General features: G+C 53.3%; 1 protein-coding gene across 4 annotated transcripts in view; it reads right to left on the reverse strand.

The window, feature by feature from the left end:
• Nucleotides 1-535: 535 nt before the first annotated feature.
• SOX13 (SRY-box transcription factor 13) overlaps nucleotides 536-27,838 on the reverse strand; it is a 45,069-nt gene continuing 17,766 nt past the window's right edge. Inside the window, exons 2-15 of one of the 4 annotated variants that reach the window (XR_013997749.1) lie at nucleotides 13,293-13,491; nucleotides 12,033-12,144; nucleotides 11,862-11,948; nucleotides 8,573-8,745; nucleotides 8,084-8,152; nucleotides 7,626-7,740; nucleotides 5,600-5,685; nucleotides 5,305-5,467; nucleotides 4,787-4,896; nucleotides 4,544-4,640; nucleotides 4,103-4,246; nucleotides 3,013-3,229; nucleotides 1,986-2,302; nucleotides 536-900 (exon numbers count right to left, since the gene is read on the reverse strand). Coding sequence is in view for 3 of the 4 variants with exons in the window: in XM_081121826.1 (XP_080977952.1) it covers nucleotides 2,044-2,302; nucleotides 3,013-3,229; nucleotides 4,103-4,246; nucleotides 4,544-4,640; nucleotides 4,787-4,896; nucleotides 5,305-5,467; nucleotides 5,600-5,685; nucleotides 7,626-7,740; nucleotides 8,084-8,152; nucleotides 8,573-8,745; nucleotides 11,862-11,948; nucleotides 12,033-12,144; nucleotides 13,293-13,490 (1,830 nt within the window). In the remaining variant the exon portion in view is untranslated. Of the gene's footprint in view, nucleotides 2,303-3,012; nucleotides 3,230-4,102; nucleotides 4,247-4,543; nucleotides 4,641-4,786; nucleotides 4,897-5,304; nucleotides 5,468-5,599; nucleotides 5,686-7,625; nucleotides 7,741-8,083; nucleotides 8,153-8,572; nucleotides 8,746-11,861; nucleotides 11,949-12,032; nucleotides 12,145-13,292; nucleotides 13,492-27,838 lie in introns of all 4 variants that reach the window. The other 3 variants (XM_081121827.1, XM_081121826.1, XM_081121828.1) reach the window with 3 other exon arrangements.

Below are 27,838 nucleotides of genomic sequence, written 5' to 3' on the forward strand. Positions count from 1 at the left end.
TGGGGTGTCCATGTGCACACTTTTCTGGGATGATGGAGTGTCCATGGCTTCCATTACTCCAAAGGGCACCTCTAGAAGGGTAAGAGCTACAGATAAGGCTTCACCTCCTTGTTTTGGATGAAGACAGTGAGGCCTGAAGGGGAGTCCTGACCCCCACCCCCCACCCCGGCCGAAAACACACACACAAGGCCATGTGGTTAGTTCTGGGGAGAGCCCAGGCTTCCTGACTCATTACAGCGTTACCACCTTCTTTCTTAGGACCTAGGCGGACACTCTGCGGTGAGGTCTGGCTCTGGCTCCCCACCTTGAGGCCAGGGCCGCGTCTCATTCATTCCGGGTGCGCTTTCCGGGCGGGGGCAAGGCAGGGGAGCGGTGGGGGGGGGGGGCTGAGCCTCCCTTGCTCACCTGATTCCTCCTAGGTCCCATGCCTGGAGCTCCCTCCAGCTGCCACCAGGGGGCGGTGGTGCCCAAGCTGGCAGCGCATTTAGGCTCCCCGGGTGAGCCTGCCTCCCCCTCCCCCGCAAGGGCCAGATGCTGAAATGATCTGCCTTTATTACACTAACAGAAAACAAAAAATTCCCCGAGTGTAAACAGGAGAAACGTGCTGGTTAAGTTACTCATCATTATCTTATTATTAACAAAATAAAGCACTATGTTTACAGTCATAAAAAAAGAAACAGCCTGGAGAGAAGTAGGGCTTTGGGGAGAAGATGGGGGTAGGCACAGACTCCACATCTGCCCCTGTGGGATTTGGGGTTCCCTTCCGACTCTGACACACCTGGATCTTTGGAGTCATGCCAGTGAGATTTCATTTTCTTAAGGAAATACCTTGCGAACGTGATCAGGAGCAGGGGCAAGTCCCCCAGTGCAGAGTGCAGGGCAGGCAGGGCGAGGGCAGAGCTGTGTGGAGGGGACAGAGCATGAGCCTCTTCTCCATTCTTGGAGAGCCCTCCTGTCCCCTGCTCAAGAGGGAGGAATGGAGACCAGCTGCCATGGGAGCCCCACTCTCCAGGGCCTCTGTCACTGACAGGAAGGGGTGCGCCATCAGTCCCTCTGCTCCCGCTCCTGGCACTTGGATTGGGACCAGGGTCTGGGCCACCAGGACAGAGCTCCTTGGAGGCTGAGCACATTCCCTGCTGCTCAGAACTAAAAATGGCTCTGTGGGAATCCACCAGCAAGGGTCAGGGCGGGGGTAAAAGGGTGGGCAGGGGAGGGCAGGGTGGCCCAGGGGCCTTCAGAGACCCAGAGTGACCAGTGGGCAGAGGGGCAGAGTCAGACACCAAGGAAGGGAGAGAGACACAAACAGGGCCCTGCAGAGAGATAGGGATGGAGAGAAACGCATACAGGATGCACAGAACCTGAGACACCCAGACTGACAGAGGTAGCAATTTGGGGACGAAGAGAGCCCAGAAAGAGGCCCCCAGAGAAGCAAGAGTAGCATCAAGAGACACACCCACAGGGACTCAGCAACAGTGCCTGGCACACAGTGGGCACTCAATAAATATGCAATGAATGAACAGATGAAAACACACACGCGCGTACACACATACACAGCAGCCAGAGGCACAAAGGGCTTAGCAAAAGATAAAATCAGAGGGACAGCCAGACCTTTCTGCACAAAGTACAAAGTGACCCTGGTGGCAGAGGAGCAGTGCATGTATGTGGAGGAGGTGCGGGGGGTGTGGTCCCATGGTGGCTGGTCCAGCCAGGACAAGAATGGAAACAAAGCACGTGGCTCCAGGGGGACGGGTCTGGAGCTGCCATACCCCTGGGGTGGGTAGACCTGCAGGAGGGGAGGGTCATACAATGTCCCCTGACCATGAGCCCCAAGGACCAAGGAGCTCAGACAGCTCAACCGTCACCCCAGTGCAGGCCCTAGCCACTTATGTCAGCAGCTCCTCGGGTGTGCCTGCAGGTGTGGGGGGAGTGGGCCTGTATCTACAAGTACACAGCCGGCCGTCTCCCGCACACCCAAGTCCAAGTACCAACAGAGTCCAGGCGAGCTGGCTGTGCCCTCTGCTCGAGGCCACGTCTTCCCCGGGATCAGTCCGTGAGCACCACCAGCTCCCCATCGCTCTTCTCGCCCTCGGAGTCCTCGTCTTCGCTGTACCGGTACATCTCTCCATCGGCCCCCGAGTGCCTGTCCTCCGCGGGCTCGGCCTCCTCCCTGAGGCTGCAGGTGTTCACGATGACAGGCATGTTGGGGTCCAGGCTTCGGGGCACATAGTGCTCCACCGGGGGCTGTGCCACCCGAGGGTACAGGACATCTGGGGAGCTCATCTGCACCTGGCCTGCCTGCGAGCTTCGGGGCAGACAGGAGGTGGGTTACAGAAGCACCTTCGCCTCCGCCCCCCCAGCTCCCCTCCAGCCTCTTCAGCACCCCATACGCTTTTGGCTCCGAGACACACGTTCTGCCCCCGGTCTGCTTTCTGATGGCCACACATTGTCAGCTATAGCCCCCCACACACATGTAGTCGCAGGGTGTGCTCAAGAGACACTCCTGAGGACTGTGCTGAATCCCACTTTGGGAAACTATTTAAATACTTAAGTCAGGAATCCTCTGTATGATGAGTACCTTGGTTTTTAGTATCCCTGAATTTTTACGGAGCTTGTCAGAAGGGATCCACAGGCACATTTCTCCAGATCCATGCCAGTCCCCCACACTTAGTCACAAATCTACATCCTGAGCCACTCGGTACCCACCACACACAGTCGTCCCTGCAGCCACACACAGAGGCCCAACCACACACAATGTTCACACACACCTATGCACATACATATTCACACACAGCCAACACACATGCACAGCACCCCTACAGCCACACGAGGCCCAGCCACACACACGCAATGCTCACACCTATTCACACACACACGCAGCCAATACACACGCACAGCACCCCTACAGTCACACACAGAGGCAAGTCACACATGAACACCCAGCCATTCACAAGAGCTGCACACACACGGGCACATGTGCACACGGTCTCAGCCGCCCAGGGAGGGCCTGCTCACGGGGTCATGTAGCTCTGGCGGGCATCCTGGCGCCGGGTCCTCATCAGGGCCTTGTACTCGCCTACCCGCAGCCGCTTGCCCTCCACGATGCAAGTGCGCTTGGGCCGCGGCTTGTACTTGTAGTCCGGGTACTTCTCCAGGTGCTGCCTGCTCAATCTTGCTTGCTCCTCGTAGTAGGGCTGCTTCTCCTGGTTGGTCATGGACTTCCAGCGGGAGCCTAGCCCAGCCCCCGGGGGTAGGCAGTCAGTGCTGGGCTCTGCCGACCCCCCCCCCCCGCCCCCTGCAGGCCCTGGAAGTGCCAAGAAGGTTTGGGTTCCCAGATATATGTGCAAGCACTTAGCAAGAACCTGGGCCAACGCGGATGCTCCATGGGTGCTGAGCAAATGAATGAAGTTGGCATGTGTAGGCATCCAACTGCCAGCTTCAGACACAGCACCCACACACATTCCAAGCTACCCAGCAACTCCTGGGAGGCCTCTGGTCTGTGTGATTTGCATAAACAAAAGAGAAGCTACCACAGGCGCTCAATAAAACAGGCTCCCTGCCCAGGACAAAATATCTGGTGTCTGTGCTCACAAGAGACCTGCACAGACATTGGAGTAGCTTCAGTCTTGAAAACCACTGCCCCCTTCTAGCCCCACCTGCCCCACCCTATATCCCACCTTAGCCTCCTAATTCAAAAACGTTTCTACTGACAGCCCAAGAAGACCAGTATCTCCTGTTTCCTGCCAGAGCCAGCCAGCTTCAAGGGTCTGGGCAAACAGTGGAGCAGGTTAGTTAGGCAAAGATGGGAGGGGGGCTCTCTCTCACATGTACGTGTAGGTACACATGCACACACACAAACACCCCTTAAGTTCCTGGGTGCAGGTGCTAGCAGAAGAGCCAGACAATGGTGTAAGACCCTAGGACCCAGCTGCCTCACATCTGCCTGACTCCCACACCCCCTTTGGATTCCACCAGAGTTCAGCATGGTGTGGACTGTCACCAAGCAGGCCCCAAAGAGATCCGGGTGGCTCCTGCAACCGTATCCTGCTGGACTAGGGCTCCTGAAACCCCAGAGCTCCTGCAGCGCTTACCCAAGGGCCCTTACCGAGGATCTTGCTGATACTGGAGTTGTGCATGTCCGGGAAGGCTTGGAGGATCTTCCTCCGCTCGTCCTTGGCCCACACCATGAAGGCGTTCATGGGCCTCTTGATGTGGCTGCTGTTCCGGGACTCAGGGAAGTGGCGGGAGCCTGGGGACAGGGGTGGAGTCAGCAGGGCAGCCAGTCTAGGGCAAGGATAGTCTGCCAGGGCCAGCAGAAGCAACCTACAGTCTACCCTCTTCTAGCCAAGGGCTCCCACAGCACCCAGGGACAGCCAGCAGCAAGATGTTGGCAGAGGCCAGGCCAGGGACCCAGGGACAGACAGATACATATGGGGATTCCACAGACAAAGGGAGAGAAGAGAAAGGAAAATGATATGACCTGCCCCACCTGGGCCCTGGTGGGAAGCAGAGGTGGGCCCACCAGCTCAGTGCCCAGAGCCCTCACCGTCCACGTCACAGCCCAGCATAGCTTCCTCCAGCGGGTGCACGCAGCTCTCTTCCAGTCGCTCCTTGACTGGGGACGTGTCCAGGCTGATGAGGTCCTGGGATGGACGGGACAACCTGTATATCAGCCCCTCTGTGTCACCCCACTTCCCCCCCGACCTCTCCCTTTGTGGCCTCAAACCGGTCTTCCACCCTGGCCACCATCTGTTCCCTGCTCCCAGGCCCAGGAGAGTGGGGCCCATACCTTACGGAAGGGCACGTTGGGGGAGCTGTCCAAGGCCCCGCTGTGGCTGTGCAGCAGCTGCCGAGCATCCTGGATGGCCTTGGTGACAGCGTCCCCTTCGCCAAGGAAGCCTATGGGGGTAGGAAGAGAGGGGACGGGAAGGGAGTGGAGGGGTCACCCCAGTTCATGCCGTGCCCCTCCTTGTGCTCCTTTTTGCCCCTTCCCGGGGCCGTTGCACTGCACATCCCCAAGGGGGTGCCATTGACACGGGCTGTTGTGCCAACAGAACAGAAATAAGGACAGTACGCCCTGAAATTGTGCAACCCAGTGGCCTGAGTCACCCGAGGCGAGGGTGCCCAGACAGATGTGGGGAAAGAGAAGGAGGAGCTCTTCTGAGACACTGAATACTGAAACTAAAAGGGGCCCATCAGAGCAGGTCTAACCTACAGAGGTGAAAGGTCATTCCCAAGGTCATACCATACTCTTGACCCTCCCCTAGAAAAGGGCTCAGGGAACGGTGCAGGAGGTAGAAAGCTTACCCAAAGGCAGGCTGGGAGGGCTGGACTGCAGGTCCCGGGTGGCAGCTCCATGGCTGGGGGGGCGGGGCCCACAGTTGCCCATCTTCAGGCTGGGGGAGCTAGAGGTGTTGGGCAGCTCGGGGGCCTTGGGCTTGGCTGTGAGGTTCAGGGGCTGGGAAGGCTCCTAGGGGGGACCCAGAGGCAGAGGGTAAGAGACACCAATGGAGGCCCCCCAGAGAGACAGAGGGCACAAGCACACCCAGAACAGTCAAGGCAGCAGCCAGCGCGCCCAGCTCGCGAAGCGGTGGAACAGTACCTGCAGGGGGTGGTGGGCAGCCATGGCCCCAGGCCTCTTCACAGCTGGGGCTGGGGGACTGTGCAGCAGCTGGAGCGGATACTCCACTATGGAAAAGGCGGCAAGGAGAAAAGTCCTGGATGAGCACAGAACAGCAGACACCCTGCTTGACGAGGTCCCAGCAGCGCAAAGCGGACAGAGGCTCGGAGCCGGCCCAGCTTGCTCCCAACCACCGCCCACCCCGGCCTCAAAGTGCTACTAAGGGCCTCCTATGGCTTCCCCACCACTGCCCTGCACACCAACAGGCACTGTCACCCTGTCCTGCCCTTCCCAACCCACCGACCTGGAGTTCCAAATCTGTGGTGAAATGAGAACAGGGACACCATCTACTCACTCTAGATACTTGTATTTTGTACCTACTATGTGCAGGATACAAAAGCAGCTACCTGTTGTGTAGTCTGTCTCTTGTGCATTACCTCACAATAATCCTTACTCTGTGGTATATAATAGGTGCTCAATATAGTATTCCATTTTACAGATAAAGAAACTGAGACCTGGAGGAGTTACATGGGTTGCCCACATAGTTAATCAGTGGGAGCACCGACATTTGAACCCTGGTACTCTAGACTCTATAGCTTGTCCTCTCCCCTCTGCACGGCACTCTCTTCTTCCTCGACTATCTCAGTCTTCTCAAACAGGCCCAGAATTAAGGAGCTGACAGTTCAGATGGAGAGAGTCATGTATACAAATTACTAACCACTCGGCCCGTGGTATATGGGCCAAGTAGACAGCATTTGAGAGAGCTCTGTTCCAGACAGGGGCACTGGAGCAGGCCTCTTGGGCAGAGACGTGAGCTAATGCTGGCAGGACAGGGGGATGAAGTGGTGGGTGTGAGAGCAAGATGTGGGCAATGAGACTGGCACAGGATGGGCAAGCAAGGCTCAGAGGCCTGTGAAGGCTCAGCTCTGGAGTCTGCACTCCATGCTGACATGGAGGCAGTGGGGCACCATCTAAGGTGTGTGAGCTGAGGACTACTCGCTCGGCTTTAGGAAGGGGCATTTGGCAACATGTAGGCCCCCTACTTCCTAGAATTCTGGAGCAAATGAAGCAGGTGGAACCCTGGCCAGTCCAGGTCTTCCACAGCTCATTTCATGCCTCCCTTGTCCAGAAAGCATGTGGCCCCTCCCCTGACCACGTCCCTGCCCTCCTCACCCCTGTGGCTCTGCTCCACCTTCACCTGGAATTGCCACGGTTTGTGCTGTTGGCCTGTCCTCCCCATTCAACCCTTCCCAGCCTCCCCAACAGCCCTCCCTGGAATCTTCCCTCAGGGTAGCGTCAGTGGGGCTGACCCGTGAACTGTGCCCACGGCCCAGGCTTGATGGTGGACCCGTCAGAACTCACCTACCTGGACTTCCCCTGGAACAGGGAGGGTGGCCCAGAGGAGTTGGCTTAAAAGCTACCCCCCTTCCTGGGGCTTTTATGGGCAGCATTTCTGCCCTGTCCCCATGACCACTCCCAAGGAATCCATGATCGTGGCCTAATAATTCTAACTCTGTCTCTGTCCCACTGTCACTGCCCTTGTTCAGGGCTGGAATCACCTCAAGAGCAGCCTACCCAGTGTTCTGCCTTCAGTTGTTCCCCCTCCTTTCCCTATCCTCACAGTCAGCGTGACAACACATCTACTCAAAGGTTCAAGCACACCCCACAGTCTACAAAATAAAGCCCGAACTCCACGCTCGGTCCCAATTGCCCTCCCCAGCTATGTCCCCTCTACCCAGTCACACGCCTCTGCCTGAACCGCCTACCCGGTGCCCTCTCCCCTCAGCTCCCAGCTCCATCCTCACAAGTCCACTCTCCTAGGACCCAGTCAAACACCACGTCCTCAGGAAACCTCTCCAGCTTCCCTGGTGGTTGGCGTACTTCTTTTTCCCTCCCGAGACTGTAAATTCCTTGAGCTCAAAGTCCACATTTTATCACCCCCATGGCCCTCGACAACTACACAGCGCCTGATCCTTCCCTTATCTCAGGGGCCTCCCCTTCCACTCACCTGGTTTGCAAGGGATTGGCTGAATGGGCAAAGCCAGCTGGGAGTCCGGGGTGACAGGCAGAGGTTGGTGGCTTGGGGGGAAGGCTGGGATCATGACATAAGGCATGTTGACCTGCTGAGAGCAAACAGACCCTGTGTGAGTACAAACGGCTACCCAGCTATGGTCAGCCCTGGACAGGGGGTAGACTCAAGGATGAGAGGCACAGGGTTTGGGGCAGAGACAGTCTTCCAAAGGATCTGTCTGATCCCATGCCACCTTCCTGGGCCCCTGTCTACCTGCCCTCAGGACCCAGCTGGGAAGAAGATATTCTGGGCCCCTCCCTTGAAACAGAGGACAGGGGAGGGCAATAGAGTAGGAATGAGCCCCCTCCTCAGAGTCATGCCTATCTCTCCCTCCAAGCAGGTGTCAAGCCCTCAGGCTCCGGCTCTCCCAATGCCCAGCCCTCCCCTCTCCTCACCTGGATCTGCTGCTGAAGGAGGTTGATTTTGTGCTGCTGCTGAATTAGCTGTTGCTGCTGCTTGGCGATCTGGCAGAGGGATAAGAAGGCAAAGGGGGTTTGGGCTTAGGCCCCAGGTCCCACCTCCCAGAGCCTTCTAGGCCCCAACCACACCCTGCCCTCCGAGGCTGCAAACACGGAGAGCTGAGCGGGGCAAGAAGCAGAACAGCCAGCCCTCAGAATGTATTCCCCTTTTGCAGGGAGCTCCACCTTCCCTCAGAGGCCAGGGGTGGAAGGCGGAGGGACCCTTCAGCATCCCTCTACCCTGAACCCCCCATAGGGACTTAAGAATAGCCAGAGGTGGGAATCCTTCAGCCCTGGCCCACAGCCCCCTCCCCAGGAGCCCCACCCCACCTGCCCCGGCGGCGGGCATTGTAAAGTCCTGCCTCCAAGATGCTCCCCTCTAGGTCCTGACAGCCCCCTCCCCGGAAAGGAAGCAAGTCAGCCTACCTGTTCCTGCTGCTGCCGGGCCAGCTCCATCTGCTGCTGCTGCTTCTCGAAGAGCATGGCAGCCATGTTCTTCTGCTCCGAGTGGGCCGTCAGGAGCTGGTCCCGCAGGGTGGACAGCTGATGGATCATGACCAGGAGCTGGAGCTCCTTCTCTGCCAGGCTCTCCTGGGTCCCTGTTCCGAGTGAAACAGTCACCATTGAGTTATGTTTGTTCACCTGTCCAGCCATTCATCATCTGATATTTACTAAGCAATTGCTGTCTCACACCCATTAGGGGCTGAGTGACAGAGGTGGTTGACACGTGAGCCTTGCCCTGACAACCACCAGACACAGGCAACGCCGAAGGTGGGGCATCTTGACCCTGCCCGCCCCGTGGACATGCTCAAGTGCCCAGTGCCACAGGGCCAGGGTGCACAACCATCCCACAGGAGCGGCCCAGCGGGACATGCTCAGGCTTTGGAGCAAGACAAATAGGGGGTCAAGTCCCCCTTTGAACCCATCCAGCCTGGGAGCTGTTGGGTAAGACACCAACTTCTCTGCACTTGCGTTTTTAATATACAAATGAGCACACTAATCATCACTTCACAGGGTTCAAGGGGCCATGAATGTAAAACTTTTAGTCCAGGGCCTGGCACACGGTCCTCAACCAATAACTGTTAGTGCTTCCTTGCCCTCCAGTTTAGCAAGGCCTCAGACCATTTGCATTGGAATTACTCAGGGAGCCTTTGGAAAATAGAGATGCCCGGGCCCCCATCTTCTGGGGTTCTCATTCAGTAGGTGGGGGTGGAGCCTGGGCATCTGCATTTTTTAAAGTGCCCTCTGTGATGAAACTGAGCAAATCATACGGACCTTGATGGGCAGCTTTGCAAACTTCTTGGAATTATCGCTGACCCTATCACCCTCCATTATCAGGCAAGGTCAAGAGAACTAATGGCAAAACCAGATTCAAGCAGAACAAGTTCAACTGCACAGAAGTAAATGAACTGATGGATTTCATGCCTTTTCTGTTTGAGATTACCAACGTTTAAATCTTTTGTTTTCCAGATAAAAGGAAACTTGTTTTTCTTCACCTTCCTATGACTTAACAAGTTGGTAAATTATACCTTTCTTTGCAAGCAGTACTGAAACATTCATATTTTTCTCCCTACCTGATCCTTCCAGAATTTGGAAACTCTTAATAAATATTATTATTTTTATGGCAACATTTGCAAAAGTTCAGTACGAATCTGTTCCCCTTATAACAGGACACAGTTGGGAACTGGCTTTAAGGCTTTGATGGGAATGTCATATTTGAGAGAGAAGCATAGACTCAGATATGAACAGACAGCTTTAAGGAATTAAGATGGACTTCTGGAACCAATAAAAACCTTTGGAAACATTGGCCTGGTACCTTGCTTACAGGGCTCCCAGCAGCATTACCATGTGAATAAAGAACGTCACTTCTTGGCAGGTGTAGAAACCTCAGAAGAGAGGAACCCACCCAAATGTATAGGTATTGAAGTCAACATCTGATGGCAAGTCCTTGCCTTGGCTTTTCAGGCCTTGAGAGAGGCCTTGTTAAATTCAACCTGAAGATTCCTTATGAAAAATTCCAGCAAAGAAGATTTAAAAGAGCCTATGTGGTTAATTACTATTTTTGCTGGAATTATATAAATAATCAGGCCAAGTTTAACAAAACTAGACTTATTTTGTAAGTATTAATGTGGCTACCTTTGGTAAAGATGGGGGTGATTTTAGAGAGAAAATTTGTTTCAATACAAACTATCATATACCCTGTGGATATTAGATAAAATTTTCTACCTATAAACTGGACTGGATTCTGAGTTCTTCCCGTTTTCTTAAATATTTGGCTGCAACTCTGCAAACTAAGATTTTCATTTTCCCACCCTTAGACTTGGAGTCATTGAGCATTAACACTGCCCTTTTTCCAAGGCCACAGAAGCTAAAGTGGGCCAACTTGATACAGACCTCAGGGAAATCACAACCACAGCTCAGCTATGGACAATCTTTGTGCCTGCTGCAGAAAGATCACCAAAGACATTCACACTACAGACCAGGAGACTCTAAGACTGTCACTGCCTGCCTTCACTCCACCTAAAGATGCTTCAAGCCAGACATCTAGAAATCTCCTTGACTGCCTGTCGTTGGAACTCACAAACCAAGATTATAGTCTGCTCCAATCATTAACCTTTGTTTTCTTTTGTTTTCATAAAGATGCCTCTTATTTAATACCCGACTGCTTGCACCACGGGCTTAACTCTGGGAGCCCACTGGTATCACCGCCTCCTGAAATGAAATACAACTTTAACTGAATTTTCCTCAAGACTAAGGCTGGTTTAATGATAGAACGATTGATCAGCTCATTTTCTGCAATGTGAAGCTTCCAGGGACGTTTCTGAGGAGGAAACTGTGGGGGCTCAGAACAAGCCACCCCAAGATGTGCTTCTGTGGTAGGCAGATTATTTTGAGCTAAAGTCAATTTTAGCCTCGGGCTCAAGAGAAACTTCTGCCCCTCCCTCTAACTACTTAGAAGAACTTGAATTAGGGGCCTTGCCCATAGTAAGAGATTATCAGAGATACTCTCTTTTTGACCCACCTGTATGACAGGGCAAAGTTTTATTTCCTAAACATCTGCTCTTCCTAGCACCCTGCAATGACCCTTTGAAGCCCCCCAGGTGCCTTGCCTCATCCCTAGCTCAGAGTGTCTTATACCCATGTTCCCTTTCTAGCTCTGAACCTCTCATGCATGTGGGGTCTCTGACTCTTTCATATGTGGGGGGCTCCCATACATATGTATGTATTAAATTTGGTTAGTTTCTCTTGCAAATAAGTAAATATGTGCCCTCTGTGAGTGTGATCAACCACATTGGGGAAATTATCACTCTAATGAACCCACTAAGCAGCCCTTTAATTCACTTAGTGAGGTCCTGTGGCCTATAACTAATTTTCAAAAGTGAGAGGGAACGTTGGGATCATTTTATAGTTAGTTCCGGGAAGTAGCAACGATAAGCCTAGGTCATAAGGGCCCCTGATAACAGCCCAAACCCATACCCATGAGATCTGATTCCTACCAGGCCTCTCCCGCATGGGAATGAGCCAGACCTCATGCTTGGGCGCCAGGTGAGGGACGTGCTGACCCTAAGGCCAGGCAGGAGTCAGAGTGGCACAGGCCAAGTCTGAGGGCACAGGGAGCCCCAAGAATTGCCCTGAGGCCTAGACTGCATGGCCAGGCTGGGAAAAGGGACAGGGGTTCACACATCACTCCCCTGCCCACCCCCACAGCCTTCACCTTTGACATCCTTTGTTTCCACAGAGCTTCTTCCCAGAAACCTCTCCTTCCAGTCACTGGACAGCAGCTTCTCAATGGCCGGCACGACTAGAAGACACCAAAGGCATGAGGATCAGCCGTCCTAACACCGCTCCACCCCAGGCGCCCCTCTAACTAGGGCAAACATCTCACCTTCTTTTAAATTCCGGTTGAAGTCCAGCTTCTCCTGGCTCCCAGAGGCAGCCTCAGAGCCTCCTGGTCTCTTGGGTTCTGGGGACACATTGCTCTCTGGTGAGCTGCAATCCTGTAAGACACACCGAACGTCACTGTCACCTCCAGGGGCGGGGGCAGGCTGCAGCAAGGCCTGAGCACCCCGGAGATGCACACCGTAGGGCCCTCTCTCCCCACCTTCCCTACGTGCGCTCTGACTTTGCCTGATATACTAAAAATAACAAAAGGTTTCAAGACAAGAGACCAGGCTCAGTCTAGGCTCAGTGACTCACAGGTGCTTGATCTCACGTGAGTACCTGAACTTCTCGGAGCCTGACTTCCCCTCTGCTGAAAATGGAAATGCACCATCCCTGTCATGGGGTTGTGTCGGAATCAAGGGAGTGAATGCATGTGGATGGTTTGCCACTGCAGCCAGGGGCCAAAAGCCAGTTATTAATTATTACTTCCTGCATCTACCCACCACTCCAGCCAGGCTGGTTACTCCAAGGGCCCTCACCTCTCCTTAAGACACTGACCCCCAAAAAATAAAAATAAAAACTACGGGAGGGGGAGACTGACCCCTCTCTCATCATCTGATTCCTCTCCATTCTTTAAGACCCAGCTTGAGGTCCCACTCCCCCAGAAAGTCTTCCTTGATCACCACCCAGCCTCCTAATCCACTCCCAGACCCCTGCCCAGAACCCTAAAACTCTATTTTCTCCTCATTTAGCTTTCAATTATATATTCCCTTTTTACATCTCTCACATGGAATCACAGAAGTTCTAAGAGCTGCAAGAATCCTTACTGCTAACGTAGTTCAGCTCCTTCATTTTAAGGATGAGGAACTGTATTGTCCTAAACGGCAATTTAACTCCGGCTTCAGTAAGAAGACTGCTTTTCTTAACTCAGATGAAAAAGCTGGTCGATTAGCTCTAAGCCAAACTCTGAGTGTATGTACCCTCTCTTTCCAACTAGTCCTGGGGGTAAGACTGCTCACGCAGGTGAGCGTTAACATCAGGTGAGCGAGCGCCGGAGGGAGTCCACGTCCACGCGGCTGGGCGGCCGAATGAACCTGGCAGCTCCCCACTCACCTAGTCTGGCCCCAGAGATGGCCATTTCCGCCTGCCCCTCGCCCAGCCAGGGGGTGGGTGCTTGCCTGGCCTAAAGAAGAGGCCAGGGGTGGTGCATGGACGTATGTGGTGGGGACACTGACCCAGGAGCCCCTGGGAAAGCGCTGGGCACCTGGGCTAGAGCTTGGGGGTCAGCGCCATCCTGGGTAGGCCGGGCTGGGTCTCCGGGCTGGGGGTCAGCTGTGGCAGCTGAGCCCTGGGGGGCCTCGTGGCAGGGTTCCTTCCTCCCCTCTGACTTGACAGCACAGTTCACCATGGTGCTACCGCCATCCAGGGCCAGCTGGGCAGAGCCGGGGCTCCTCATGGACATCCTGAGGGAGGAGGGGCAGAGTGAGTGAGGCGAGTCCCGAGACCCGGGGCAGCAACTCCACCCTCCGTCCCCAGCCCCAAACAGGCACACTCCTAGGAGACGGACGCTCCCACCGGGGACCTACAGTGGAAATTAGAAAAGGTTCTTCTGTCTTCTTTTATTTTAAACTATGTTTTTATTGATTTCAGAGAGAGATAGAAACATCAATGATGGGAGAGAGTCATTGATCGGCTGCCTCCTGCACGCCCCCTCCTGGGAATCCAGCCCGCAACCTGGGCATGTGCCCTGACCGGGAATCAAACCATGACCTCTTGGTTCATAGGTCGACGCTCAACCGCTGAGCCAGGCCGGCCAGACTTCTTTTTTTTTAATAGGAAGCTGTAGAGAAGATGGGCCCAACCTTTGGTGCTCCTTGCCTGCTGCAATGTTGGGCCTAGTAGCGTGATGGGTCCAGGTAAGTGGCTATTTCTCAGCCCAAAAAAGCCAAAGTTATACATGTATGTGTGTCTGTGTATGTGTGTTTGTGTGTCTGTGTATACATAATTTGTAATTAGTTACCAACATTTAAAAATAAAGAAGTATCATAAAAATTTGGATTTAAACTTCTCTTAAAGTTGGCCTGTGGGCAGCAATTGGCTGGAAATGAGGTACCTCTATGGCCTGGCCAGTCTGCCCTACTCCCTACCACTCCCCAAAAAGGAAACCAAGTACCAGCTTCCCTATATAATACATTTATTCTTTGGTTTTCTCATAGTAGAGACGAGATAAAACAGGACTATTTTGTTTATCCATAAATCGACCAAAAGTGGGAAAATAAACACAGCCGAGAGATGGATGAGTGGCTTCAAGAAAAACATTTTCTTTTTTTGGTGGTTGTTTTTTTCTTTAGAGGAACATTTTCTTATATGTAGCTACAGTAGCTCATTGAGAGCTGGCCCAGTAGGTATCTGCAGTCCTCGTAAGCAGACTCTGAATCCACCGCTCCCACTGCTGCCTCCCCCCCCCCCCAATCCCATCCACAGAGTAGCAGAGCGATCACAGGGGTCTGGGTAGTGGTTTCCAGCGGTCATGGCAGGCTCAGGGCCAGAGAGGCAGATCCCCACGGCTCCCCTGCTCACCCTCCAAAGTCACCGAGATGAGGCCAGTGGGGTTACAAAGCAAGTTCCCCAAGTATGCCTGGGTCCTGCCTTGGGCACCCAACGAGCCGCTGAGTGAACTTGGGTGAGTTACTTAGCCTCTCCACACCTCAGTTTCCTCATCTGTAAAATGGGCTATGAATTGTTATTTGTACAGTGTCTAGAACGCTACCAGGCAGCAGCAGTAAGCACCTGTGTGGTATCTGTTAAGCCACAGCTAGCTGGGATGTAGCAAAAGAAAAACAGCCTCAGCTGGGCCTGGAGGCTTGAGACACAAAGTCCTAGGTCCCTCACAAATCCGAATCTCTGTGGGTGGGGCCAGGGATCTGGCTTAACAAGCCCTCCTGGTGGCTCTGAAACATACCAGTTTGAGAAGCACTGTTAAATAAAATTTAAAAATAAATTTTTTTACATGGCATTAATTTTTTAGGAGGGCACTGCAAGGCAAAAGTCAGATGTGGTAAAACACCCCTTAAATGAAACTGCAGGTGCACTGTATTTGTACAGCGCATCTACTCTGTCCGACTAACTGCTCTGGAACCTGTAATAAATGCCAGAATGTGCCGCATACAGCACGCTAAATAAGTGAGAAAGCATTCCAGCAGAGTAAGATGTGTTTGCCTTGGTGCCATCCTACAGATCAGCCCGGAACCTCCTGCCACTTTCAAAGGGCAGGGCGCCCTGGGGCTGGTGTGGGACCCGGGACAGGGCGCTGCAGGGTGAGGAGGGGCGGACCTGACCTGACCCTGGGAACACCAGCCCGGGAGAAAGAAGAGACCCCAACCCAGCTCAGCAGGGCTTTGGGGTCCCGCTCGGGGTGCCCTCCCGCCACCCCGGGACCCGGAGCGCATCCAGGAGGCGGGCGGCCGGCCCATCCGGGCGCGGGAGGGGTGCGGGCAGGCCCGAGCCCGAGGCGGGAGGGGGCTGGGGAGGGGTATTATCCTGAAGCCGAGGGCAGCAATTACATAACAAACAAACCCGGGCTCAAGCTGTGAATTAATCAAACCGCTGAAAATAAAACCTTCCTCTCAGGAACTTCAGACAAAAGAAATGAAAACAACCAGGCAGGCTGGGAAATAAAAGGCAGCGGCGCTGAAAGGGGGACAAAAGGAAACCAGACAATAGGGTGTTGGACAAAGGCAATAAAGCCAAAGGAAGTGTGACAGGCGGACAATGCCGGCCTGTGGGCTTCTGATCCCGCCAGGCTCACCACACCTCGGCCCACACCCACCGCTCGCCGGCCCTGGCGCGGGCAGGCCACCGGGTCACCTCCTTTCTCCAGACTTGGGTCCTAAGGGCCTTTCTCCTCCACTCTGTCCCAAGCCCGTGGCCTTCCAGCCCCCACCTCAGAGCCTTTCTTCCCACGGCAGCCTGCGTGGCTAGAGAGCGGGTCGGGGCCAAGGCCCGGGGGGAACGGGGCTGCCGCCTCCCCAGTGCCAGACGCTGACTGGGGTCCATCCCCCTGCCCCCTGAGGCGGAGGCGGCGGAGGCAGAGGAGGTGACGCTCTGTCCAGATGACCTCTGGGACAGCCACTGGCCACACGAGGCTACGGAGAACTTGTAACTACCCGGTCCCTCTGGAAATGGGGCTGTGCGAAATCCACCTGGGTTTTCAAGAATGAGAATGTAAAATGGCCTGCAAATAACTGGTTATTGATGACATGTTGAATTTACGCTATTCTGAGAATGCTGGGTTAAATAAAACACCTGTTAAAATTCATTTACTTGCCCCTTTTTACCCTCCTCAATGTGCTGCTAGAAAACTTAGTGACGCATGTGGCCCCTGTTCTATTTCCGTTGGGCAGAGCGGCACTGGGACGCGTCCTTCCTTTCTCTACGGCCCTCCTACCCACGCCTCGCCCCCAGTCCTCCAGTGGGGCGCTGTGGATTATCCTCATAGGGAGCAGTCTCCCAGAGCTCCCAGTGGCTCATCCTGGCCTCTGGCCCAGCGCCTGGTAACAAAGAAAATGGCTTCTGGTGACCAGCCAAGCTGGCTGGGAGGTGTCAGTCTGTTCATCAGGGCGTGGTGCCCACCGAATAACCCTGCCAGATCCTGCTGCCCAGACAATGGCCCTTTACTCCCACAGGCTGGGATCACGGCCGGCCCTGGGCACGGCTCTGCTAGTCGCCTCTGCACCCATGTGCCGGTGGAGATGCAACAGCACAGGCCGACCAGTCGGCTCCTCTTGGAAAGCACCTCCTGGCCTCACTTGGGAAGAGGGTCCATGGGCACCTCCTTCCCTCCCCCTGAGCACAGGCCTTCTCAAGAAGAGCCTTCCTGCCCTTTCGCAGCCTGAGGCCCACAGACATGAAGTCTCTCCAGGGAACATGGGTACCAGACTCTGGACCCCAACCATCTCAGCTCTAAGTGCAGAGCAAAAGTCACATGTGACAAACTAAATAAAGAAAGGGCAATACGGTGGAGGGTATGCAGTTGACATACAGCCCTGCTCTGTCCCTGCAGCTGGCTGTCCCTGTACAGGCTCCTTTACCTCTGCGGTCTTTGTCTGTAAAGGTGTCAATGGAATGGAGTGGAAAACTCACAGGCTTTTGGGTTCAAATTCCTGCCCTACCACCAGCTGACCTGTGTGACCTTGGGCAAGTTAATTAACCTCTGAACCTCTGTCTCCTCAACCATACATTGGGTATAATAACCCCTACTGCACAGGTGTCCATGAAGATTAAATAATACGGGGTAAGCATCCATCAAGTTGCCATATAGCCCACAATGCTCCCAGAATTGACTGGTTGAGAGAAAAGCCTCTGGGGTCAGACAGACCTGAAACCAAATTATGCCCAATTAATTGCTGTGCAACTTTGAGCAAGTGTCTCAACTTCTCTGAACCCCAGCTTCCTCCTCAGTAAATGGAAATTTAAAAACCCAAGATGAACGAATGAGCCTTCCACCAACACTCGAGACTCTGTAATATATGCCCGTTTTTACATTCTCATGGCACTCTGAACTTGGTGTTCAAAGTACTTATATAGTTGGTAATGATACCTTGACATGCTTGATTTATTTCTGACTCACCCCAACCCCACTCAGGGCACTGAGGAAAATACCTGGTTTTGCTCATCACTGTGGCCCCAGAATCTAGCACAGTGCCTGGAGCAGAGCAAGTGCTCAATATATGTTCATGCAACGCTCAGAAAGTATAATATAGCTCAGCAGCTAACACAAGGCAGACCTGGATGCATCATAAGTGACAGCTACAATTATCCTCATTACCAGGTAGATGCTGCTCTCTGAGGCTTACTTCCCACGCCCCCACCTCCCACACTTCTATCCTCAGCTGCCTTTTCCTTGCATCTAAGATCTTCCTGAGAGTGACCTAAATCTCCCAGTAGCTAAGCAAGTCCATTTGCTTTTGTTTTCACCTTGGGACAGGTAAAACATTTTCCATACCTTTCAGATTTAAAAACTCTACTGGAGCCTTCCCTAAAGTTACTTTTCTCCAAAGACTAAAAAAAGCTTCTCAAATTCCTTTCTCCCTTCCTTACCAGGCATGCTCCATGCTTCAACTATCCACATGGTTTCATAGGTTTTAAGCTCAGCAGCCACACATACCCCTCCCCAGCCACCCAGAAGCCAAAGGACTCTTGGCGCACAGGAGATGTGAGCTATTGGATTCCCCCAGGTCCCACCTGGGTCCTGGTCAAAGGCCACAAGACCACAGGACACTCCATCGGCCACCCACTCTGATGGAGGTGCTCCTGTGTGTCTGATCTCCTCCCTCTTGCCCTGACTTAAGTCGTATTTTATAAATGGAGAAACTGAGGCCCAGTGAGGTCAAGCCCACATGTCTTTTTGGAGACAATACTGCTTCAGAACCCTAGAGTCAGAGAATCCTAACCAGCAGGGACATGAACAGCATCTCTGCTCTGCCCTCCCTTCCATTCTCGGGAACCCACCCAAGGCCCTCTGCTGCTTTCCCTCTCCTTGGCCTTATCTCACCTGAGCATCCGTCACAGGTAAAGGCCCCTAAGGGGAGAGGGCTCCAGCCATCCTCACCCTTGATGCCGCAGAACCTTGAGTCTCTGAGCTGGTGCCTGAGAGGCCCTGGGGCCCCAATCCCCTGCCTAGGACAAGGCACAGAGGAGCGTGCCCTCCATGGAGGACCAGTGGTCAGAGCACTACAGGTGCCGGTCTCCTTTTCCCCCTTCCCACAACCACCCGCTCAGGGCCACCCACCCACCGGCACACACACTGCACCCCCTTCTACCCCAAACAAATCACCAGCCACTTCCTCTCCCAAACAGCCAACGAGCAGCCCAGCTGGACTGGAATCAAAGGAGTTTTCACTCAGCCCTTCCTCCCTCCACAACGTCGGCCCCCTAACCACCCCCCCAAATCTAGATGCAGATAAAGACAGATAAATTCCAGTCATCGAAGCATGACGGGTGACTCAGACCCAAGGCACAGGAAGGCGGCCTTAACAGACAGGCAGACCTCTCCACCGGGCACACATCAAGTCCCTCTACCGCAGGCTCCCAGTCCCAAGCTGGCCCTGAGTGGGTGGTGCCAAGGGCATTGCCAGGGAGAGGTCCATACCACAGGGGTGGGGCAGGCCCTGAGTCCCTGGGGAAAGGCACTTCCTCTCAAAGCTCCAGAGGGTTGAGAGCCTCAGGCAGCCCTAAACAATAGCCCGAGGCGTGGGTGCCCAGAACGGTGCCCCGGTGCCACATCCTGCCATTCTTCTCCCAGGCCGCACCCTGCCACCCTTCCTGGCTACGCCCGATCCTATCTCTGATGTTTACTTGGAGCTGGGGGCTGGGCGGGCTGCAGACTTGGGACAAAGCTTTCCTGAGAGCCCCCCTCACCTTCTCCAGCCTCTGTGGGCCCAGGGCGTGTGCCCATCTAGTCTAGCCCAGCTCAGGAGGGGGCCACAGCCAACACTCCCAGTCCCTGGGCTGTGTTGGGCTGGCCAAGGTAGCAAAGCAGCCAACACCAGCCAACGGAGGCTCCTTGAACTCCCAGCACCGGCAAGAGGAGGCCGCGCCCCAGCCTCTGGTACAGAAGCCCAGCTCTAGACAGAGCTTCTTTGTAGCCACCAGGATTCAGCTGACCCCCAGCCCAAGGGCATGGAGGACTGGAGGAGGTGGGCTGTGATGTCCCCACCCACAGCCCCATCTGCTTGTCAGGCCTCTGAGGCACCTGAGCCTTCTCCCAGCCCAGAGGGAGAGCCCAGGAAGAGAGAGAGGGACAGAGGGGACTTCCAGCAGACCTGGAAGTGCCATTGAGGTTCCCAGGGGGATGTGGGCCTACCCTACCAGCTTGGGTAAAACTGAGAAAAGGTAAACAGAGTCCCCAGGGGTCCCTTCTCTGGAGGCCTTGCTGCCTTCGGGACCTGATGCTGTCTCCAGCCCATCCCGTGCCCCTAGGAGACAGATGCGGGTCCTGTCCTTGTCTCTCAGTGGCCAGGTCCATGCCTATACCCAGGACAGGGGAGTGTCTGGTCTTCTGCATGAGCAGTGCTCAACCCAGGGCCGGCACACAGCAGAAATGGTGCAGCTGGGGCTGACTGGCCTTGTCAAAGGACTCCCTTTTGGGATAGCTCTGAACATTGACCCAAGGAAGGGAGGCAAAAAAAAAAAAAAAAAAAAAGCATCCATGAGAGAGCACTCACTTCTGAGTGAGGGGCTCGCCACTCATACCCGTCCATCCTACCCCAGGCCCGCAGAGGTGGCATCTGAACCAGGTCTCACCGATGCCCTGGCCCCACGTTCCCTCTACCCCAGATGACAGGACTGGGTCCAGCAGAGGCACATCTGTCACTGTCTTCGCTGGTTACAGGATTCTAGCTGTTTCCAACATGAGTCATGGCCAAGGAAGCATTACTCCAAAGAAACCACGGCCACTGTGGGAACTTACAGAAAAGACTCACCTCTCAAAGCCTTAGTTTCTCTATGTGAAAGGAAGATCCCAGTACCTACTTGGTGATTAGAAAATAACATATAATGAAAGAATCTGGTACAGAATGTATGTTCAGGGAAGGAAAGAGGGAGAGAGAGAGACCTAAAGCAGCAAAGAAAGTCTCTTCCTCCTACCCCCGGAGTCCCAGGGAGCAAGCAGGCCTGTCCCTGGCTCTCCAGGAGGCAGGCGGGAGGGTGTGACCCTCTGGCATTGCTGGGAGGCACCCAGACCTGTGTTTGAAACCGGGCTCCACCACAGACCACCTGTGTGAACATGGGGAAGTGTCCACTTCTCCAGTGCCAAAACGAACCAAATAATAACTATCTTGAAAAATTATTAGGAGGAATGAATGTGATGTTTGCCAAAAGCAAAAAGAAGTTTGCTCCCTAACCCTCCACACCACACTTTGGGGAAGGCTCCCCAAGCCGTGGGTGGGCATGTCACCCTCTTTCTTCTCCATCCGCCCCCTGTAGGTCTCCCTCTCTTTCCACTGTCCCACCACCCCGTGTAGGTTGTCTGAATGTCCTGTCACTGTTCCCAATCATCCTGGAATCTCCCTGCCAAGGAAACCCACATACTCAGTGCCACTGCTTATCTGGCCAAGCCAGTGTGCCTTCCCTTCTCGGCTGATGACACGAAAGCTCTGCAAAACGTTCCGTTAACCCCTGCAGCCCCCCGTGGAGGCTAGAGGGATGAGTACAGAGGGAAAGGCACAGGAGGGACAAGGCCGGATGAAGTCTCATGGGACAGAGTGACAGGGAGGCTCTGGAGACATGCGTCAGTGTTTCCAACCCCAGAAGCCCTCTCACTAGCAGCAAGGACAGGCCGACTTCCTCGCTAAGTCACCACTTTATCTCCAGATGGGACTGGTGATATGTACCCAATAGTGTGGTTGTGAGGAAGAAGCGATATCATACAGGCAAAGGACAGCGCCTGGCACACATCCGTGTGGAACATCTCTAACGGGCATTATCGTCATAATCTGGAGTTGGAGGGCGAGGGCTGGAGAAGTGAGGAGTCCCCCAATTCCATACTGCTCTAAGGAGGAGCCCAATGAATACTTGAGACTTAACCTCTTTACACCACAGACTCTTAGAATAAGTATTGTATATAAAATGCTTACCACACTGCCCGGCATAGTAGACTGGCCCTTAGTACAGCTGCAGTTGAATGAATGAATGAATGAATGAATGAATGAATGAATGAACGTGCTTCCAAGGAACCTCTGCCAGCCACAGCACTCAGCCCCAGCCAGTGTTGTTTTGAAGATCTTTCTCAAAGGCATGTCTAGTATCAGCCTCCACACATCATGAGCCCACAGTCCCCTCTCAAAGTGGGCACCTCCACACTGCATCCTGGGGTCCCTGGGGGCTCACAAAGGTATCTGATTCCTCCCCTAGTTCCTGTCCCTCTTCCTGCCTCAGCCACCCATTGCAGGGGCAAGGGAAATGGGTCAGCAATCCAGACAGGTGAGTGGTACGAGACAGAAAGAGTAGTCGGTAAACGCAGGTCTCCAAGAAGGCCACCAGGCAGTGTTGAGAGCAGCACAGCCTCGAACCAGAAGGTCGGCATGCAAATAATGAGCAGGTCCACCTCAGCCTCCTCCCTGGGGTGCACCTCCCTGAGGCTCTACCTCCAGATAAGGCCTGGGAGCTCCCCGAGGGGTTCGAGCACCTAGCTCCACAGCTTGAGCAGACGGCGGAGGAACAAGATGACCAGCAGCCCTGCGGGCTGGCCCTGGGGGCACTGGCCTCTCCTTTGGGCATCCCACTCGGGTCTGCTGCGTCTTCACCTCCCCTCCCCTCCGCGGGGTTCTGGGTGGGCCCGTGTGGGCCTAATCACCAGCATCTCCCCCAGACAAGCACACTCATCGGAAACTGGCGCAGCTGCTCGGGCTCCAGCAGCGTTCATTCCTCCCGCGAACCGAGCGTTCCGCTCTCCCCTGCAAAGGCCGCGTTTCCTCTCCCATTATCTGTCCCATCGACAGCCAAGCCTGCCGCGACAGCAAGATGTCTCTTTTCTTTTTACTTTCATGGCCCCTTTTATTTATGGGTTATGTTTTTGCTTGGCTTTGACTCCTTTTCAAAAGGGCAGGGAAGCAAGGGGAGGAGAACAGTATCTTATCCTCTGATTTCACCCGAAATGCTCAGCACATGGCCCCCAGGGCAGCCAGCCCGCACCCCAGCCTGCCTGGGAACCCGACCTTCCAGGGTCAATATGCTTTGCAAACTGAAGCTGCACTACCCCAGGCAAGAAAAGAGCCAGCTCTGGCAAAGGGGTGGGATGAGGTATGATCTGGGGAGGGATCTTAACTTCTGGAGCCCACAATGCTAATAACAATCAAATAATAACTGTACACTCAAAGTATTTAACAAGTGAGTAATGGGCACTAATCAATTAGATGGGACTCTTGGGCCAATCAGATGAGTTGGCAGATGCCAGCCACCAACTGGTGGGCACTCTGGTGTGTATTAGCTGAAGGCCCCCTCTGGTCATAGCTAACATTTACTGAGCATTTACTTGGTACCAAGCACTGTTTGAATCGCTTTTACTTACATTAATTTATTTTACCTTCATAATAATCATCTGAGGTAGACGGTATTATCGTTTCCATGTTACAGATGGAGAAACCCAGGCACAGAAGTGACTGTAGCCCAAGCAGTCTGGTGTCAGAATTCACCTCTCCACCAGACAACAGGAACGCAGCAGAACGCACAAAATGCTAAGTGTCATCTGCAGGAATTCGCTCTTTAATTCTTTCAACAGCCCTGAGATATAGTTACTATCATCATCTCTGTTTTACTGATGAAGACACAGAGGCTTAAGGAGGTTAAGCAATTGCCTGACGTCGTAGACAGTGAGTGGTGACAAAGAACCTGAGCCCAAAGACTGGCTGTTGAGTCCCTTCTTTTAAGCACTGGACTACACTGGCTTCTCTTCCCCTTGTCTGAGGTCCCAAGAGCCATGGAAAGTCATTCTGGGAGCCCCCAACCCCCAATCTCTGCTGGGCCACTGCAGCTAGCATGATGGGAGTCAAGGAACCCAGGCAGGTCCGAGTTCAGTTGATGTGAGAAAAGTCAAAGGCAAACCTGGGGCCAAAAAAGCCCTGGTTTCACAGGTTGTAGGCTCACACCTGCCAGCCACACCAGATCAGGTCAAAGCAGGTAGGGGCAATGCACCTGCCCACACCACACAGAGATAAAAGTGCTCAAAGCCAGGGCCCTACCATCTTCCAGTGAATTAGGGGCATGGTTCTGGAGGTGACAGGGCTGCCCCGTCCCTGACTTCCCTTAGTACTTCTCTATTTCCTGGACATCCCCCCATGCCACCTGTCCCCACGCCTCCACTCCTGCTCCCTTAGCTTCCCATTCACGCCTGACTCAATAGCACTGAGCTATGCACGTCACAGACCCTGCAACACATACGCCTAATGAATGGCTAGAGTCATTCTTATATTTTCTTATCAATTCTCTCTAAATATAAAAGGAATGTGTGCTCATTGTAGAAAATCTGCAAAGTTTATAACAACATAAAGAAGAATAGAAAAATTACCAAGCCACCCATTTCCCATCAATCCAGAGGAGGCTGCTGATAACAGTTGGGCACCTCTCCAAGTTTTTTTTCATGAGTAGTTTTCTTTCCCACCACTGAGCTCATAAGCAAGTTTTTATACCCCCCCCCTTAATAGAATATATAAGGGGAGTTCTCATGTCGCTAAAAATCGGGAATTATTCTTTATAAAGCCATGTTTAATGGCTGCACGTCTTCCACTCCATGGCTACATCATAATTTACTTGACCAGCACCCATGAATGAAATGGGCAACTCGTGAAATCTTATGTTACTGAAATCTCCTCCTGCACCTCCAGCCACCTCTAGCGGGTCAAGGCCATTCTGCTCCTGTGACAGATGGAGAGGAAAGGGGCCTCGATAGTCAGTGGACAGAGCAAGGTGGCCTCGTGCTGATGGGCTGGGGAGTAGAGTGTGGAGGCTACGAGGGCCCACAGGCTGGGGCCCCAGGTCTCACCGCCTCTGCAGTGGGGAGGGCCAGTCTCAGCATGTCTCGCTTGGGGCCTTGACTTGCCCCTAAAAAGATGGAGAAGCACAATGAGATACTACTTAACACCCATGACAATAGCGATTATAAAAAAAAAAGTCTTGGCAAGGATGTGGACAATTGCTAGAAGGGATGTAAAATGGTGCAGTCACTGTGGACAACAATATGGCAGCTCCTCCAAAAATTAAACATTAGGAAAACCATATAATCCAGCATTCTACTACTGCATGTGCACCCCAAAGAATGGAAAGCAGGGTCTTAAAGAAAGATGTGTACACTGATACTCATACAGTCTTATTCACAGTAGCCAAAAGGTAGAAACCACCAGAATGTCCGTGGAGGGCTGATTGATCAACAAGCGTGATAGATGTTGGACAGGACATTAGCTTTAAAAAGGAAGGCGCCTGAGACACATGCTACAGCAGGGCTGAACCTTGAAAACACTGTGCTACGTGAAATAAGCCAGACACGACAGGGCTGGTATTTCAGGGTTCCACTTTTAAAAGGTAGTTGGTGTAGTTAAATTCCTAGAGACAGAACGTAGAATAGAGGTTACAGGGGCTGCGGGAAGGAACAGAGGGGGAGCTGCTATTTAACGGGTACAGAGTTTTAGTTCGGGATGAGGCAAAGTTCTGGGGATGGACGGTGGAGGTGGCTGCACAACATGTGTGGGCTTAATGCCACTGAGCTGTACACTTACAAATGGTTAAAGTGGTAAATTTTGTTATGCGTACTCACCACAAGGGAATAAAGGAAGAGATGAAAATGCTAATAATTTGCACTTTCCCGCACCTTTTATCTTGCAGATGGGCAGAGGTGAGAGCATAACTGCAGCCTCACAGACTGCGAACAATGTCAGGCTGGGCATCAGGGAGGGTGGCGGAGCGCTCACAAAGCCATAATTAACATCACTAATTGAAGCGTCTAGAAAAGGCCAGAGCCAGACAGTGCCAGACCGCCCCCCAGCCAGAAGGCCTTCCCCTCAAGCCTCCCTTGCCTCTAGGGCCGATTAAAGGCTTCCACCTGCCTCGCAGAGACAAGGGGGTATTTAGGATCCCTCAGCAGGGAAATAGAGAGATCTGGGGGAGGAAGAGGGGGATAGAGGAAGAGATTTAGTCTTCCCTTAAAATCGGTTCCTCAGCTTTCCTGGAAATCCTTTCTTCAAATGTCCTTCTCGGGGTGGTTTCAAGGAGTCCACTGGGCTGACACCTGGATCTAGAACAGGTGTGCACCTGACGTGCAGAACAACCCTGGTATCCTGCTCTGGGCCTCTCAAGGTTTACTCTTGGTGTCCTCAGCATCTGGAGAGGACAGTGACAATGGTCCAAAGGGAAGCTCTAAACCAGAAGGTCTGTGCTAACAGAGGCGGTGCGTGGGGTGGGGACCACCTGGGGAGAAAAGGAGGGAAATAAGCATCCTAGCCAGTTCGCAGGGACTCCACCCACCTATTCCATAGATGCTGGCTTCTGCAGGCCAACAAATCGCCCCTTTCCCTCTCAGTGAATGACAAGCTGGTACCAAAGTCTCACCAAGCCCTAAGGTTCACCTGATAGTTCCATCTCTATTACTGGTGCCTCTACTTGTGAAAGTCATCCCAGAACACGTCACAGGGGTGCCAGTGTCTGTAAGAGCTGTCTGTACTCCGTGGCACAGCTCAATGATAAAGCATTGCTAGAAACACTGTCACGTGGATAGATAAAAGTGAGTAATTAGGGAAAAAAGAGTGCAGGCCACCATCAGGGACCCTTAGGGATTTCCTATGGAAACCAAAAAAGCCACCAGCATCTTTGACCCAAGAGGAAGAGAGATGTGTCCCCTCCCCTGCCCACCTCCCCAGGCCCTCCCTCTGCCCCCTTGGGCTTTTAGAGGCTCTCAGCCCTTCCCCCCACAGCCTGCTGCCCTGACCCAGGGGATGGGGGTCAGTGATGGGGTCAGTGGAGGCGCCAGCTCAAAACCAGCTCTGTCGCTGAGGAGGAATTTAACCCTCTCTGTGCCGGCTCATGACTATCCACCCTCACAGACCTACCTGTATGGAGGGGGGGAAATGCAGAGAGGGTCTAGACAGGCTGGGCTGAGAATTCTGACTGCACAGTGGAAATAAGCACTGGGTCTGGAGGCAGAATGACTGAGTGTGAGCCCTAGCTCTGCCACAAACTCAGGCACAATTCTATGAGCCTGGGTTTTCTTATCGGTAAACTGAAGTCAAATACCACCAGATTGCTGGGAGCTTTGGCAGTGATTTTCTAAATGTCAAAGCACTTCATAGACTTGATGGTTAGTTTGTAAAGCCCTGTACATGGGGAGGGGTTTGGATGCCGTTAATTCACAGTGGGATCTCAACACACCACCCCACCTTCCCAGCTCTCAATTTTTCCATTTGCATGTGGAATGAATTCTTTCTTCTTCACCCAGATATAAGATTATAAGTGGGGGAGGCACCACGGCCTTTGATGCTGTGAAATAAATACAGGTGCTGCTAAGCCCCTGATCTCCACCTTCAGGATGCAGCCAAATTGGCAGAAGGATGCTGACAGCACCTGCCATTTATTGTGATCCCTACAAGCTAAGCACTTTACAGGTATTTTCAGCAATGATGAAACCCATTTTACAGATGAGGCAATTGAAGCCAAGGGGTGAAGGCAGAGTCCCACTTAAGGTCTGCCTGAGCCTAAGATCAAAACCATAGCACAAGGATCTAGGAGAAGAGGCTGCTACCCACAGGCACTCCAAGCCCAATTAACCCTCTCGTTGCGGACGTGGGTGTCAACTGGGCAGCCTTCACTTCCTGCCAGGCTCCTGCAGGCGCCTCCTGCACACCCAGGGTCCAAAGATTAGCGAAAGGCTGTTGATTACTATGAATGATTAAAATTCACCAGCAGATGGGTTTTGTAAATGTGGTAGTTTTGGGTTTCAAAACGATCCCAACTACACATAAATGTCTTTGGATTTTTATAAAAATCCATCCTGCTGGGTATAGAACTGCTCCCCTTTCGTGACCAGATTAATTAAGAGGCCACATGGGTGAGGGACAAAAGATGAGGTGCTCTGAGCTAGACTGTCATTTCTGCTACCTGGCAATGCCTTGCCAAAGCTAGTGTGTGAGGAAGTGTGTTCCCTTTTCTGGGCGTCTCCCCAGCCGGCCCCCACAGAACCCCACCCAGCTCCCAGCTCCCGGGACACTTGAAGAGCAGCTCACGCTTCTTTGAGGAAATGGCTCACCCCAGGAACAGAATAACCACAGA

Source organism: Miniopterus schreibersii, assembly GCF_964146895.1.
Source record: "Miniopterus schreibersii genome assembly, chromosome: 19".
NCBI classification, from domain to species: Eukaryota; Metazoa; Chordata; class Mammalia; order Chiroptera; family Miniopteridae; genus Miniopterus; species Miniopterus schreibersii.